This window comes from Macrobrachium rosenbergii, chromosome 48 (assembly GCF_040412425.1).
Source record: "Macrobrachium rosenbergii isolate ZJJX-2024 chromosome 48, ASM4041242v1, whole genome shotgun sequence".
NCBI classification, from domain to species: Eukaryota; Metazoa; Arthropoda; class Malacostraca; order Decapoda; family Palaemonidae; genus Macrobrachium; species Macrobrachium rosenbergii.
Genome location: NC_089788.1, coordinates 35,192,096 through 35,207,578, shown reverse-complemented (window position 1 = coordinate 35,207,578; position 15,483 = coordinate 35,192,096). Strand labels below are relative to the sequence as shown.

The following is a 15,483-nucleotide window of genomic DNA, read 5'->3' as shown; positions in this document are numbered from 1 at the left end:
TCTCTGCAAGATTGTTTCAACCTGGACCTCTAAGCTCTTCCACCGTTCGACATGGTCAAGGAAGGACTGGACAAGTTTTCAGGTTCATTGCAACGTAACGATGACACCTTTAGCCCAGTTCTGGACCATGAATATTGGTTCCGGAACCAGATATGGTTGTTGGTGGACTCTTCATGACTCCTTCCACAATCCATTTCTACTCAGAGAACCTCACTTCAAAGATACCACTAAAGGGTGGACAACTCTTTTCTTGGACAGATTAGACTGTCTGGGAGCGTGCTTGGAAGAAGTGAACTTTTCAAGTTCTCCAGTCTAAGTAGTCAGTCTTCTGTCAGTGGTGTAACAGCTATAACATCTCATCTGCGAATTCCTCTTTAGCTCTGATAGTGGAACTCCTCCTATACCTGAGGACTGCCAAGGGGCCTCTCTTCTTCCACCTTCAAGGGGCATAAAGCAATGCTGGGCTTAGTATGTAAACACAAAGGCCTAGTTTTATCATCTAACCAAGATCATAGTGACCCATGAACCTTTTGAGACTTCCAAGGCAGAGAGGAGTCTACTCCGTACATTAAGATTTGGACATAGCTGTCAGGTGGTTAACGGGCCCTTCTGTCGAGCCTCTCTGTTCCACAACAATTAACTTAACTAGAAAACTCTGTCCCTTGTATCCCTAGCAATGCCAAATATTTAGTGAAAAGACTATTTGTTTTAAGTAAGTCAGATTCTGCTCAGGGAGACACAGTCTGAACAAGATCTGTGCTTTCTCCCTTGAATTGATTATTGGTTTGCTGTCCCTGGGAGATGGAAGCTTTCTGAGTGGAATGTCTAATTTGAGCTTTCAGGTTTTAACTGAAAAAGCTTTTAATCAGAAGGCCAGCCATACCTAGAGTGTCCAGACAAGATCCTGTCTCGCCCTCAGTTTATGAATGCATTGTCCTTCATCTACAGTGAACTGTGTTGTTTGAGGCGCACTCTCAGATTCAGGAGAGTGATTTGCCTACCTGTTCAAGAAAAGCTAAGATGCTAGAAAGGAAAACTAAGACACTAGAATTGCCTCTACCTCATTAACTTTCAGGAGCTGAGGGCCCCTGATGTCCAGTCAGCAATCAACCTTCTGGAAGTGTAATTGATCCTCACTTCTCACTTTTTTAAGAAAGTTAAAAGAATGTTAGATTCTTGCAGTACCTTGCGATCATTATTAGTAACCGTCATGTCATCACAGAAGGAAGCATAGGATTTTCTACTATTTATTCACCTTGTAGTAAGGTGCTGAGATTTGTGAGCCAGGGGCACAATATACCTGGAGCACCCACCACTGTTTGAATAATTTGTGGTCTTTATTTGAGTACATTGAGAGTCTTATCTGGTTGTGTTTGTATTGGTGCTGCACCCAGGCAAGAATTGTAAATGATAAAATTTTGCTAGCCATAATTGATAAAATCTTGAGCTGCATAACTATTTTATTCTCTGCAGCTATCAGAATGGTCCTTGGCTATAATAAGCTCCCAAAACTTGTATAGAAGCTCCTGGCTATACTGCCACAGATAATATTGTCCTTAAGTTGAGAAAACCATCCAAAAGTAAAGTTTTACTGCAGGCTCTCTTAACTTATAAGGAATGAAAAGCATTGTTTTCATATTAAAAAGTGTGAACTTTTTCTATTTCAAATTCATTACATATCTTAATGTTTTGGAGTAGAGTATGTCCATGTATCCCACCTCTTGTCAATGTGGTTATCAGCTATGTAATTGCTTGGTAAGTTACTTATATAAAAATGACATTTTTATGATCAAATAAAGTTTTATATATACTTACCAAGTAATTGCATGATCAGAGTCCTCCCCTCTCCCCTCTGGTGGGCATATGGCATAAACAGACTGAGGTTGTCTGCTAAGTTGTACCTGGTATTCCCATGAACTTTGAAGCATTACCCACGAATTTTTTAATTTAAGCTGCCAAGCAACAGGAAACTATAGCTATGTAATTACAGTACTTGGTAATTTATAAAACTATTTTATTATAAAATGTCATATTTGTCCTATTTATTATGAGATGTAAAGCCCTTAGTCCTATCATTGCGGCGGGGACGCTTTCATCTGAACCAAATATGATAGTAACCCTGCTTTCTATCTTACCGTTAGTTGTTAGGAAATCCCACTATTGAAATTTGGGAGCATGAAGGTACACATTGGTGTATAGGAGGGCACCTTCATATGTGAAGGCGGTAGTTGTCTTCAGTTTTGGACTATTGGTTATGGGCTTTCGACTCAGGCACAGGAGTCACTAGCACACTACAAGATAGGAATCAGGCAAGGCTGTTTTTCCTTTTTCTTCTGACAAGTCTGGCTACGAAGGCCTTACACCCTGTTGTGGTTCCTACGTCTGGCGACAGTACTTACCAGTAAGGGTCACAACAGGAAGGAATGTTGAGAAACTTTTTATCTCGATTAAAAAGCTTTTATTTCGCTTGGCTGACCATTGTTTCTCTGGCTGCACTAACCCACCAACCTCATTCAATGTGGTAGTTGGCTAACTTTAACAGCAGGTAAGATTTATTCCAAATAATGAAAATTTTCATGTTAAAATTAATTATTTGGATACTTATCTACTGTTAAAGTGGAAATCCTCTCAGCCTCCCCACATCTTTGTGGGTAGTCATGAAGAATTCTGACAAGAAAGTAAACATTCCAACGCCACCTGGTGGGAAACAGTTGATTACAGAGACAGTCCTAGCAGGTTAGCCAAAATATTATTTTGGTTTTTAGTTTTCTGAAACGAAAACTGTGCCAGCTTTTTCTGTCCGCCCTCAGATCTTAAAAACTACTGAGACTAGAGGGCTGCAAATTAATATGTTGGTCATCCACCCTCTACTCATCAAACGCTTCAAATTGCAGCCCTCTAGCCTCAGTAGTTTTTATTTTATTTAAGGTTAAATTTCGCCATAATCATGCTTCTGGCAGCGATATAGGATAGACCACCACTGGGCTGTGGTTAAAGATTCATGGGTTGTGGTTCATGCAGCATTATACCGAGACCACCAAAAGATAGTTCTATTTTCGGTGGCCTCGATTATACACTCCTCAGTAGTTCCACAGTCCAACAGTACAGAAACTCAGTTGCGCTGAAGAAAACTTTGCATCGAGGCATTTTTACTTGTTATAAATGCCAAATGGCACAAAGATATGAGCTAACTTTAACAGTAGGTGAGCATCCAAATGATTAATTTTATCATGCAAATTTTCATTTTATATAAGTAACTTACCCAGTAATTGCATAGCTATTAGTTTCTTTTAACCGACAGCTTAAGATTTTGAAATTGTGGGTCACACTAGCACTAGTTTGTTTTAGTTATGGCGACGTGCCCTGCCCACTTTCGGATGGAAGAAGAGGTACAACACAGCAAAGAGTTTCAATTTGTTTCTGCTGGCTGTGGTTAAAGGACTGTGATTGGCAGCAGCTTGAATTTTGAAATTTATACTTTGCTGGTTGTTTGTTCTATGTACGATTGGTAAAGTATTTATTTTCGTAACTTTCAGCACAATTTAGATAGTGTTAGGTGAGTTTTGATCATTGGTTTACGACTTTTTGCCCCGTTTTTTGGACTTGCCTTAGAATTTTCCATGATGTCTGACACTAGTAGATCTAGTATTAGGTATTGTAGTAAAGGCTGCAATACTAGACTGACTAAAGAATCCTGTGACTCACACTGTTTGTGTTTAATGTAGTGGACAAACTTGTTCAGTGGATTTATGATGTGAGGAGTGTAGTGACTGGGATTTAAAGAAGTGGAAGACTTTAGAGTCACATCTTGAGAAACTAGCTAGAGATAGGAAGAGGAAAGCTATTGTTAGGGAATCTAGTAGAGCTTTAGCTAGTCAGGATTCATCCGCTAAGTTGGATGCAATGGCACCTGTAATTTCTTCCGATCCCGTTCCATCTCCTCCACCTGTGCAATCCTCTCCTTTACCCGGCTCTCACGTTTCTGATCCCAGCACCATCATCAGTCTGGAGCCGAAAATTGACACCCGCTTTGAGTTATTTGTGCAATCAATTGCTAAATTAGCATCATCTATGAAATTGTTAATGGATAAAAGTGAGTCAGAGCGCCCCGTGGCACCTAGCGCAAGTGAATTGGTAGTGGAGGAGGTGGCTGTTCGGCCCGCTGATTCTCCTAGACCAAGGTCCGTGACATACTCCCCAGCACCTGGGAGGAGTCAAACTGATAGCCTAAGGGAGGTCGGTGGGGTCTGCCCCCGAGCAGTCTCCCCCTCGGTTCAGTCTGTGATGAATCCCAGACTGCAACCAAAGGCTGTTGGAAAGGCCTTCAAGTTAGTGCTCACTGTATGTCCTTCAGCTCCGAAGATTGTAGTCCCAGGCTCATACGGTGCTGTGTGGACAAGTCACACCCGCTGAAAAGGCGTGCATTGGATTTCGAGATTTCTTTGCCTGTTCCTTGTAAGAAGGGCAAGGATTCAGCGTGCCCCTCGTGCAGTCACTGGGATAGCCTGGAGCAATTCTCTTCTGCTACGTCAGATGATGATCGTAAATTGGCGCTGAAGCACCTTGTGGTACGTAGACGTTCTTCGTTGCACAAGGGAACCCCTTCATCAGGAGTTGCGCACACAGCACTTTCATCTCTACAGTCAGTGCCCGAGTGGCCAGCAACTAGTGTCGAAGCGCCCAAGCTCCCGTTTACAGATGAGCACCCACTGGCACCCGTTCACCATTAGGTTTCGTCATTGGCTCCCATCTCTACAGTGCTCCCTGAGCGCCTGTTGGTGCCTTCTCCCCCACCGCATCATAGTAGTGTCGTCTCGGACACTGTTCTTCCTTTGGTTGACCCAATTCAGAACAAACTTGGTAATATTCTAGGTTTGCTTCAGAAAGCTCCTCCTACAGCTCAGACAACAGCGGACTTATCGCTTTCTCCTGTTTCTTCTGAAGAAGAGGTCGTTCCAGATCAAGATGCTCCTACACTGGCGTATCCTGTGACTCCCTCCTCTCCTGCTTCGATTTTTCTTTATGGAAGCGCCCTCAGTTGGTTCTTCGAGGTTACCAAAATTGGTTATTTTCTCCTCTTCAGCAAAAAGGCACTGAACAAAGTAGAAGTGTGGTTCTCTGAGAAGAGGGAGCAAGGTAAAGCAGTTTTATGTTTCCCGCCTTCGAAGTTGTCTAGGTCGAGTTATAGGTTTTACAGAGCAGTAGAAGTGCCTTCCCTTGGAGTCTCTGCCTCCTCTCAGGGCGACTTCTCCTGCCTTATCGATTCGGCTAGGAGATCAGCTTTCTCCTCAGCCCAAGTTGTTTTCAGCTTCAGAACTAGCATGCCTTCTCACAAATATTTATAAGGTTTTCGAAGTGATGAGCTTCCTAGATTTAGAGACTGCTCCTTTTTACCTCAAGACATTTCTATGGACCTCTTAGGAGTACTTTCCTGTATTGACAGGAGCGTTTGCGACAGTACACAGGAGTTAGCTGGTCTTTACGCCATGGGTGTACTTAAGAAAAGAGAGCTTCGGTGCTCTTTTACTTCAAAAGGAGTCACCCCGTCTCCGGAGATCGGCCCTCCTCTTCTCCCCCTTGGACAAGATGCATAATTTTTTCCCATGCTACAGTACTAGACAGTGCCTCAAACCTGCAGAAAAAGAACACTCAGGACCTGCTTCCCCAATCTGCTAGACGCCCCAAGGATTCTTCGGCTCTTCCTCTGAGATCTTTGTCTCCGCTGCAGCCTGCTCCCTTTTGGAGCTCCTGTTCTAGAACATATACTAGAACAAGAGCATATACCCATTTCCCACAGTGTTCCATCAAGAAGTCTTCCTCCAAGTCTTCCACCAAGAAATGAAGTTAGTCCTCCGGACTCTGGTAGGAGCATGGCTCCTCCGCTTTTGGGAATGTTGAGAGCAAAAAGGATCAGAACCCTGGATAGTGTCTGTCCTGAAGGAGAACTACACTATCCCCTTTTTGAACAAACCTCCTCTAATCCGCAAGTCTGTCAAATTGACGGCTTACTCTCCAGGCTCAGAGAGATTTGCTGCTCTCATGCTAGAGGTCGAGTCTCTTGTTCAGAAAGAGGCTATAGAGGTAGTAGAGGACATTCATTCTCCAGGATTCTACAACCGTCTTTGTAGTACCCAAGTCATCGGGAGGCTGGAGACCCATTTTGGACATAAGTGCTCTAAATGTCTTTGTTAAAAAGACAACTTTCAAGATGGAAACGAACCAATTGGTCCTTGTGTCCATTCACCAGGGAGAATGGATGGCATCCATTGACATGTAGGACGTGTACTTTCATATTCCAGTGCAACCGACTTCGAGAAAGTACCTCAGGTTTGTGTTTCAGGGCAAGGTGTTCCAATTTGGGCTCTGTGCTTCTCTTTCTTGACGGCTCCACAAGTGTTTACCAGGGTATTGGCTCCCCTAGGAAAATGGCTTCATTTGATGGGGATAAAGATCTCCCTATACCTAGACGGCTGGCTACTATGTTACCACTTGAAAGCTCAATGTACAGGAGGACGTTCACACAACTGTTCTCTTGGCCCAAGAATTAGGTCTCCTCATCAGTTGGGACAAGTCTCTTCTGATGCCTTCTCAGGAGATTCCTTATTTAGGAATGATGATCAACTCTCGGGATTTTCGGGTTTTCCCAGTCCCAAAGAGAATAGACAAGAGTCTCCAGGCAGTGAAAGAATTTCTGGAACTAAACTCGTGCTTGGCCAATCAATGGATGAGTCTTCTAGGTACCCTCTCGTCCATTGAACAGTTCGTCAGTCCGGGAAGACTTCACCTGAGACCTCTTCAATTCTTCCTCAGAGCCAGCTAGAACAGGAAGAAGTTCCCATACTCGTTTGTGTTCCCAATAACGGTGGAAATCAAGGAGGATCTTCCTTGGTGGAGTTCCAGGAAGAGGCCATCAAAAGGGAATCTTCTACCTCTGAACCCCTGCCTAGAGTTCTTTTCAGATGCGTCAAATAGGTTGGGGAGCTCTTTTGGGGTTAAAAGAAGTGTCAGGTACCTGGTCTCGAGAACCGCAAAACTGGCACATCAATGTAAAGGAGTTACAGGTGATTTTTCTTGGCCTATAGTGCTTCGCTTCAGAAGTTCGCAGGAAGACAGTAGCAGTGCATTCAGACAGCACGATGGCTCTGGTGTACATCAAGAAACAAGGGGGAACTCACTCTTTCTCCCTGTACGAAGCAATAAGAGGTCTTCTTCTCTGGTTACACCAGAACAACACTCAAGTGACAACAGATCCTTCCCACGGAATGGACATTAGACCCGTTAGTTTATCTGGATCTGTGGAAGCTCTGGGGGAAACCCATGATAGATTTGTTCTTGTCCTCCAGGAATCACTGACTTCCTCTATTCTGCTCACCAGTTCCGGATCCCTTAGCATGGGCGACCAATGCAGTGTTGCAGGTTAAGTATACCTTAGTTTAGCCAGACCACTGAGCTGATTAACAGCTCTCCTAGGGCTGGCCCAAAGGATTAGATTTATTTTACATGGCTAAGAACCAATTGGTTACCTAGCAATGGGACCTACAGCTTATTGTGGAATCCGAACCACATTATAATGAGAAATCTGCTAGGCCCGTGGTCGGAGAATCGAACGTGGGCCTAGCAGATTTCTAGCTGAGAATGATACCAACTTGTCCAATGAGGAACGGGCTGGTCAGGCAGTGATCTGTATGCCTTTCCCCAATTCAGTTTAGTGAGATAAGTCATCAACAAATTCTGGTCTCGTGAAAACCTATCCATGATTTTGATAGCCCCCCTTCTGGCCAGCAAAGGAGTAGTTCCCGGATCTGCTGGAACTTTTTGCAGACTTCCGGAGACTGCTACCATAGAAGCAACAACTTCTCAGGCAACCTCACTTCCGACAGTTCCACCAAAACCTGTCTTCTGTGGCTCTAACAGGATTCAAACTGTTAGGTGACTGCTCTGAAAGAAGGGCTTTTCAAGAGTGACTGCAGACGCAGTTGCGAAGTGCAGAAGACAGTCATCAGATAATGTCTGCCAGGCTAATGGTCCATCTTCAGGTCTGGGTGCAGACGATTTAACGTATCCTCTTCTAATACCTCTGTAGCAGACTTTCTTCTGTTCCTAAGCTCCACCAAAGGGCTCTCCACCTCTACCATTAAAGGCTACAGAGCTATGCTTAGCTTAGTTGTCCACCATAAATGAATGGACTTATCATCTAACCAGAATTTGTCCAACCTTGTTAAGTCTTTTGATACCACAGAGCTTAAGGAAAAACCTTTGCTGTCTTGGAATCTAGACGTGGTACTTAAGTGACTGGCCAGTTCACGTTTTGAGCCCATGCAGTCTATCTCTTTAAGGGGTCTTACCAGAAAAACTTTTTCTGGTCTCCTTGGCCACTGCCAAAAGATCCAGTGAAGTCTATGCTTTGGACAGAAATATCAGATTTTCTCAGGGGAATGCAGTTTGTTCCTTTTCCCTAGACTTTTTAGCTAAGAACGAATCGCCATTGAATCCATGGCCTCGTTCTTTTACGATCAAGACCCTGTCCGAGATAGTAGGCCTGTCTGAAGAACAAAGAACTCTCTGTCCAGTAAGGGCCCTTAAGTTTTATCTTCACAGACCAAAGAATATTTGCGGTACTTCAAGGAACCTTTGGTGTTCTCTGAAATATCCCTCTCAACCCTTGTCTAAGAATGCCCTGGCATTCTTTCTCAGGAACTTGATTTCAGAAGCACATTCCATGGTGAGCGAAGACTCTCTCTCCTCTTGCTAGGTAGAAGCCCATGAGACGAGTGGTCGATATGTCTTTGGCTTTTAAGCTCAATTTATCCCTCATGTAGATTGTGCATGTGATGTTTTGGAAGTGCAAGTCTGTGTTTGCATCTCATTACTTGAGGGATATCAAAACTAATTACGATCAGTGCAGTACCTTGGGTCCATTTTACGTGGCTGGTGTGGTGTTAGGGGAGAAAATGTAGAAAGCAGTGTCCTTTCTTTAATCTCTTTGTCTTGCTTAGGGTATTGAGTTTTTGGAGAGCCTGGGAGTACTACGAACTTGGAGTATCCTCCAGTCTTATGGTTTTAATGGTTGGGTATTGGTGTTTGTAATTTGGTTTTTGGTGGTTATGGTGACTATTTGCTCTGGTTATTTTGTGTGGTACTGCACCCTGGGCAGGGGCATCTTGTTTTACTTTGCTAGCCCTCCGAAATTAGTCCATTGATACAAAGCACCCAACCCACTGTAGTAGTAGGCCCTCAAGGCTTTACCGCCTCGCCTCTACTGGATAAGACGAGCGCTAACCAGAGGCAGTATCTACCTGTAGCAGCTGTCTTATCAGGTAAGGTTCAACAACATTGATTCAGTGTTAGCAAATTTCTATTCTCAGACTCATTACCATAGCAAATTTCTGTTCTCAAACGTCGCCATAACCAAAGCAAACTAGCGTGACCTGCAGTTTCACAATTTTAAGCTGCCGGTTAAAAGAAACTATTAGCTATGTAATTACTGGGTAAGTATATATAAAACTTTATTTTATTATAAAAATGTAATTTTTATCATAAAATTCTCACATTCCTTATTCTGGTAAGGAAAATTCTTAGCACAGTACTATTAATTGTTCTTAAAGAGTTATCCATGCCTGTGATTAATAATGCTGCCTGTCTTAACTCATCCACTAAAAAATAAGTTTAGAATTTAAAATCCGGAGGAATTTTCAAGTAATGTTCATTATGGTGTAGTATTGTAATAAAATTAATTTAGTTTGCCATTTGAGTAAATTATCAATAAATTTTTTGAATTTTTTTATATCCCTTAATTTCTTGGTTGTAACTAAATGCTGTAATTGGTAGCAAATTATTAGGTTGCCAATCAAACCCTTAAAGTTTACCTGTTACCTGTCTCCTTCTCCATTTTTTTTTACATAGATTTCTGAAGTAGTAATAAAGCTGGGTAAAGCACTATATGTCTTTCAGAGAGATTGAAAAGATTTAATAAGATAAATGGTAAAAGTGTAAAAATATGAATTAGATGTATTTTGCAGCAATTCTTGAAAATCCTCTGTTAGTGAAAGAGACATTATTAGGAAAAAAAGGTAATCATCAGTGCCAAGACTGTTTATTTATAGTGTAGTCACTAGACTTCTGAAGATTTAAGAAGACATTTCCTGGGCCATAGAAGGCAAGGGGAAGTAAGTGCACTGGCCAAGTCCTCAGTGTCAGAATACTCCTATAAAGTTTCAGGGACTTTTTACTCAGCAGCTCGGTGCAAGAATCAATTTCACCATGTTTACCAGCATGTCATTATAGTGGCTGTAACAGGACTATTATAAGATAGACTTGAAATTGCAAAGTTCTAGAAGTTTGACAGATGCCCAAGTCAGACATTATTTATGGCAAGAAGATGGAATTAGTAAAACTGCTATGAATTAGGATACAGGTATTTAGTAAGGAATTTGCATTAGCTGTATGTTCTATGACTTGATGCCAGAGATACAGTTTAAAAATGAAATGCACAACCTTATGATTTGTAAGTAATGTTTGTTGAAGTTTTATCAGGAAATTATCATTAGTGGATGTAAATCAGTGGCCAGATTTATGATGTCAGTTTAAAATCTGCTAATGAATTATTTTTAAAGAGAATATTTTTCAAGGTGAAATTGTATGTCATCAATACATTTTACTTATGCTTGCAATGTAGTACGTATATAAATTGACTGGCTTACTTTCTGTTTTCAGTTTTCCAACCTCATCGGTACAGTGTACAGGAAGGGTAATTTAATATTCTCTTCAGATGGGAATTCAGTTTTATGCCCAGTTGGTAATAAGATTTCCATTTTTGATCTGCGCAACAATAGATCGCATACCTTACCAGTTGAGGCCAGATTCAATTATACAACATTAGCCCTATCTCCAAATGGGCTCATACTTATTGCTGCTGAAGAGGGTAAGTCTTTTTTATAAATTGCAGTATTGTCATTTTTAATTATTTGTAATGAATCTTACCTACTGTTAAAGTTAGTTTATATTTTTGCTCATTAGGTGCGATCAGGATTGAAAATAAAACAAAATAATGCTTGGCTAACCCACTAGGACTTTCTCTGTAATCACCTATTTCCTACCAGGTGGTGTTGGAATGTTTACGTTGTATGGGCTTTTTCTTGTACACAGTTGGAGCAGGATGATGGGAGCAAATTTAGAGGTTGCTAAATAAAACTGACTTTCCTCAACCTAATTTATTAACATTAACCTACAGAATGGAAACTTAACCAAATCTTTCAATCTTAATACTAAAGTTTGTCAAAATTATTTAATGATTTGGAAAAATTATGTACATAAACTTACACCAAGAAAACACAACTAAAATAAATCTCAAACCAGAAGAGCCACCGCTTCCTGAAAAACACAGAACCGTCAACAGAGCTTAGGGCCCATCAAACTGTTTAGGGCCAAAATCAACACTTCCTCCCCCCAGAAAAGCACTGAATCACGCACACACACTGAGCCTAAAAGTCGTCCAACTGTTTTTGATCAAAATCCACACTTTTATATAAGTAACTTACCAAATAGAGGCATTCCCCGGTTTACGACGTTCCGAGGTTACGATGCTTTTCAAATATATTCATCAGAAATTATTTCCCGGTTTACGCCGCATGTTCTGGTGTTATGGTGCGTCATACACCGATCCGACGACGGAAGAAATGTGGCTCCAAAACAGCAGAATAATAAAATTTTGGAGGTTTATTTATGAAAAACTCAATAAAAAAGGGATTTTGACAAAGGAAAATCTATTTCTGAGGAAGGTCCTGTCACCCCTGTGAAATTCCATTACAGCACGAATTTCTAGGTATAACCTTGCTAGATATACCAGAGAAAAAGAGCTTTCAGGAAAGCTGGGGTTACTACCCCCAGTCGAGCGCCTTCTAGGAAGACGTCGGTATAAGGAAGGGTGAGTGAATTACCACTACCACGGAAACCTACTCAAAAGATCTCTCCTATCAAAACCCCGAACAGAGCGGTGAGCCGTTACAGCCCCCACACCAAACACCCGCCAGGACGGCGACACCAGCGCCACCTACCTCATTCCATGCTAGCACTAACCCCAGACTTGGCATGTGCAAGAGGGGGGAGAGTACTAGGTGATTCAGGGAGGGTCACGGGTGACACGGGACCTTCCTCAGAAATAGATTTTTCCTTTGTCAAAATCCCTTTTCTGAGTCCAGTCCCGTGTCAGCCGGTGAAATCGTGATAGAGAATCATGCCAAGGCTGCAACTACCAGGAAAAAGAAATGGGGGTAATCTGAAGAAAAGGCAAAAGTTTTACCAAAATAATTTTAATTAAAGCAATCTCTTCCGTGTAGCAAGAATATTAAGACTAAGGCATACTAAATCTAAGGCACATCAAAAAAACTTAATACTATGAAACGTGGGGAGGTCCCCTGACGACGGAGAAGAAGCCCCAAAAATCTTAAAATTACTTAAAGCAAGGTGAAACATGAAAAGCGCACAAAATAACTGCAAATATAACCTTAATACTATACACGTAAACTTAGGCTAAACACGTAAGAGACAAAATCAATGAAAATTAACATATACATATATCTGGGGTAATGTGGAGCCAAATAAAAACTGTCCAGTACCCCATAAGAAAACAATCATGGCATGTCAGATTACACTTTTTCCATCAACAGATACAAGAAACATCAATATGAGGAGCCAGGCAGTGAGGTATAATCAACCAGGAGAATAAGCAGAGAAGTAAATGAGGCAGGCGGGCGGGGAAAAGGAAAGGACAAGGATATGATTAATTAAGGTGGGGAGATGACACTTCCCACAGCTATGGTAGAAAATTTCAGGGCTTCGAGCGATTTTAAATAGTGGCGTTTAAACACTAGAGGTGATTTCCAACCCGTAAATTTAGATAACTCTGAAAAGTCCATATTATGAAAGTAATTAATGGAAGTAGCAACTGCTCGAATATCATGAACCTTGGGAACTGAATCTGGGTTGGCCTGTTTAATGAAATATAGAATTTGTTGTCTTATAGCATTTAGTGAAAGAGTACCACCTTTCTCCCTGATAAAAAGAGGACCCGACTTACTCTGTGGAGTTCTTAAAAGGTAAGATTTAAGTGTATAAACTGGACATAAAGACTGGTCTTGAGGAAGGGGCACCACCTTCCAAGGAGACCACCTGTCCTGTGGGTCTTCGTTCTTAGCTAAAAATCTAGGGTCAGGGGAAAGGAGGACCTCTCCAGACGGGAGGAAGTTCACAAAATTATCACCTCTAGTGAGAGCCGACAGCTCTGAGATTCTAGCACCTGAAGCCAAGCTAATCAAAAATAAAGTCTTCCTTAACAGATCCTGATAAGAGCAATGAAAGTTATCCATCTCTGATGCTAACTTGAGGACGTCATTGAGAAACCACGTAACAGACTGTGGGCGTGATACTGGTCTCAGACGAGCGCATGCTCTGGGGATAGATGAAAAATAGGAATCTGTAAGGTCGATTTTAAAGCCGTAAAGAAATACTTTCTTTAATGCTGACTTGACTGTGGTAATAGTGGCCGGAGCAAGGCCTTTCTCAAACAATGATCTAAAGAAGGAAACTCCTAAATTAGCTGTCATGATTTTGGCTTCAGATGCTTTTAGGAAGGAGGCTAATTTTTTGACTGCTGAGTCATACTGTCTAATAGTAGAATCTCTTTTATCTGATTCTAAAAACAGAGTGTTGACAGGGTCAATGTTCGCTCCTTTTGGGCTGCGAATTTTATAAAGTCCATAAAACTAGGGCATTCTGAATTCTTGAGGAAGCTGACACAGTCTTGGTTTGTACTGTCTGAGTCAGAATGGGCTTGGGAATCAAGACTCCAGTAATCCCAGTTCCTGAAGAAGAGGGAACCAATTGCTCTTCGGCCAATAGGGGCTACTAGGGCTAATTGACCTTTGAATGTCCTGAGTTTGTGTAAAACTTTCAGCAGTAAATTTATTGGGGGAAAAGATAAATCTTCTCCCAATTGTTCCAATCTACTGTCATTGCGTCTATGGCGAACGCCTGAGGGTCCAGGTTGGGGCCACATAACAGGGGAGCTTGAAGTTGCTCTCCGTTGCGAACAGATCCACTTGGAGGCCCGGAACCCGGCGGCAAATCCATTTGAAAGATTCCACGTCCAGGGACCACTCCGTCTCCAACGGAGTAGTCCTGGACAGGGAATCCGCCACCACGTTCCGCACCGCTAGGTGGGTGGCTGACAGGTGCCAGCCGTGCTTGTTCGCCAGGGAGAAGATAGCAACCATTACTTGGTTTACTCGGCCTGATTTGGAGCCGCCCTGTTGATGCAATGAACTACCACTGCGCTGTCTAATACCAACCTGATATGAATCCGGTTGGGGGGGCGGATTTTCTTCAGAGTTAGAAAGACCGCCATAGCTTCCAGGGTGTTTATATGGAACTGCTGAAACATTGTGGACCACGTTCCTTGTACTTTTGTTTTGGTGAATATCCCCCAGCCGCTTAGGGAAGCGTCTGTGTGGACAACTAGTGCCGGAGGGGGAAATTGAAGCGGAACTGTATTGGACAGGCCTCTGACTGAGGTCCAAGGTCGCAATCTTGTCTTTAAGATTTGAGGAATAGAGGAGACCTTGTCTCTGAGCTTGACATTGGCTCGACTCCGCCACACTCTGTTTATGTCTTTTAATTTCGCTTTTAATAGCAGGTCTGTCACTGAGGCAAACTGAAGAGATCCAAGGACCCTTTCTTGGGACCGGCGGGATGCTGATGGATTTTTGAGGAATCTCCTGGTGAGAGATGCTATCTCTTTCCTCTTGGGAGGCGGAAGGGACAGCGTGTGAGATGACAGATCCCACTGGAGACCCAACCACTGAAACCGGGACTCCGAGTCAGACGGGACTTCTCTCTGTTCAGTTGAAAACCTAGCGACTCCAGGAAATTGATGACTATGGACGTAGCTTTCTGACACTCCGGAACTGTTAGTGCCCAAATTATCCAATCGTCCAAATATGCTGCTAGGGATATCCCTTGAGACCGGAGTTGTTGTACTACCGTGTCCGCCAGCTTTGTGAATATCCTGGGCGCAATGTTCAGACCGAAGGGCATGACCCTGAAGGAGTAGGCTTGATTCCCGAGTCTGAAACCGAGGAACTGAGAGAAGTTCCGCGCAACCGGGACGTGATAATAAGCGCCTGAAAGATCGATAGAGGTGGTGACGGCTCCACGCGAAGTAGAGTCCGTGCCTGAGCTACCGTAAGCATGCGAAATTTGTCGATTTTATGTAGAGATTTAGACGCGACAGATCCAGGATCACTCTTTGCTGATCGGAGTCTTTTTTTGGGAACAGTGAATAACCTGCCTTGAAACTTTAGGTGCCTTACTTTCTTTATTGCTCGTTTGTTGAGCAATTCTGTCACGTAATCCTTTAGGATTGATGTGGGTGGCTGGTAAAACCTGGTTAGAGGAGGAGGGTTTTTGATCCAGCTCCATCCTAGTCCT

At 42.6% G+C, this 15,483-nt stretch overlaps 1 protein-coding gene across 1 annotated transcript in view; it reads left to right on the top strand.

Moving 5' to 3' along the window:
* The window catches only part of LOC136831338 (periodic tryptophan protein 2 homolog), a 283,085-nt gene that overhangs the window by 22,713 nt on the left and 244,889 nt on the right, over positions 1-15,483 (top strand). Inside the window, exon 2 of the mRNA XM_067091632.1 lies at positions 10,714-10,921. Coding sequence (XP_066947733.1) covers positions 10,714-10,921 — 208 coding nt within the window. The remainder of the gene's footprint in view (positions 1-10,713; positions 10,922-15,483) is intronic.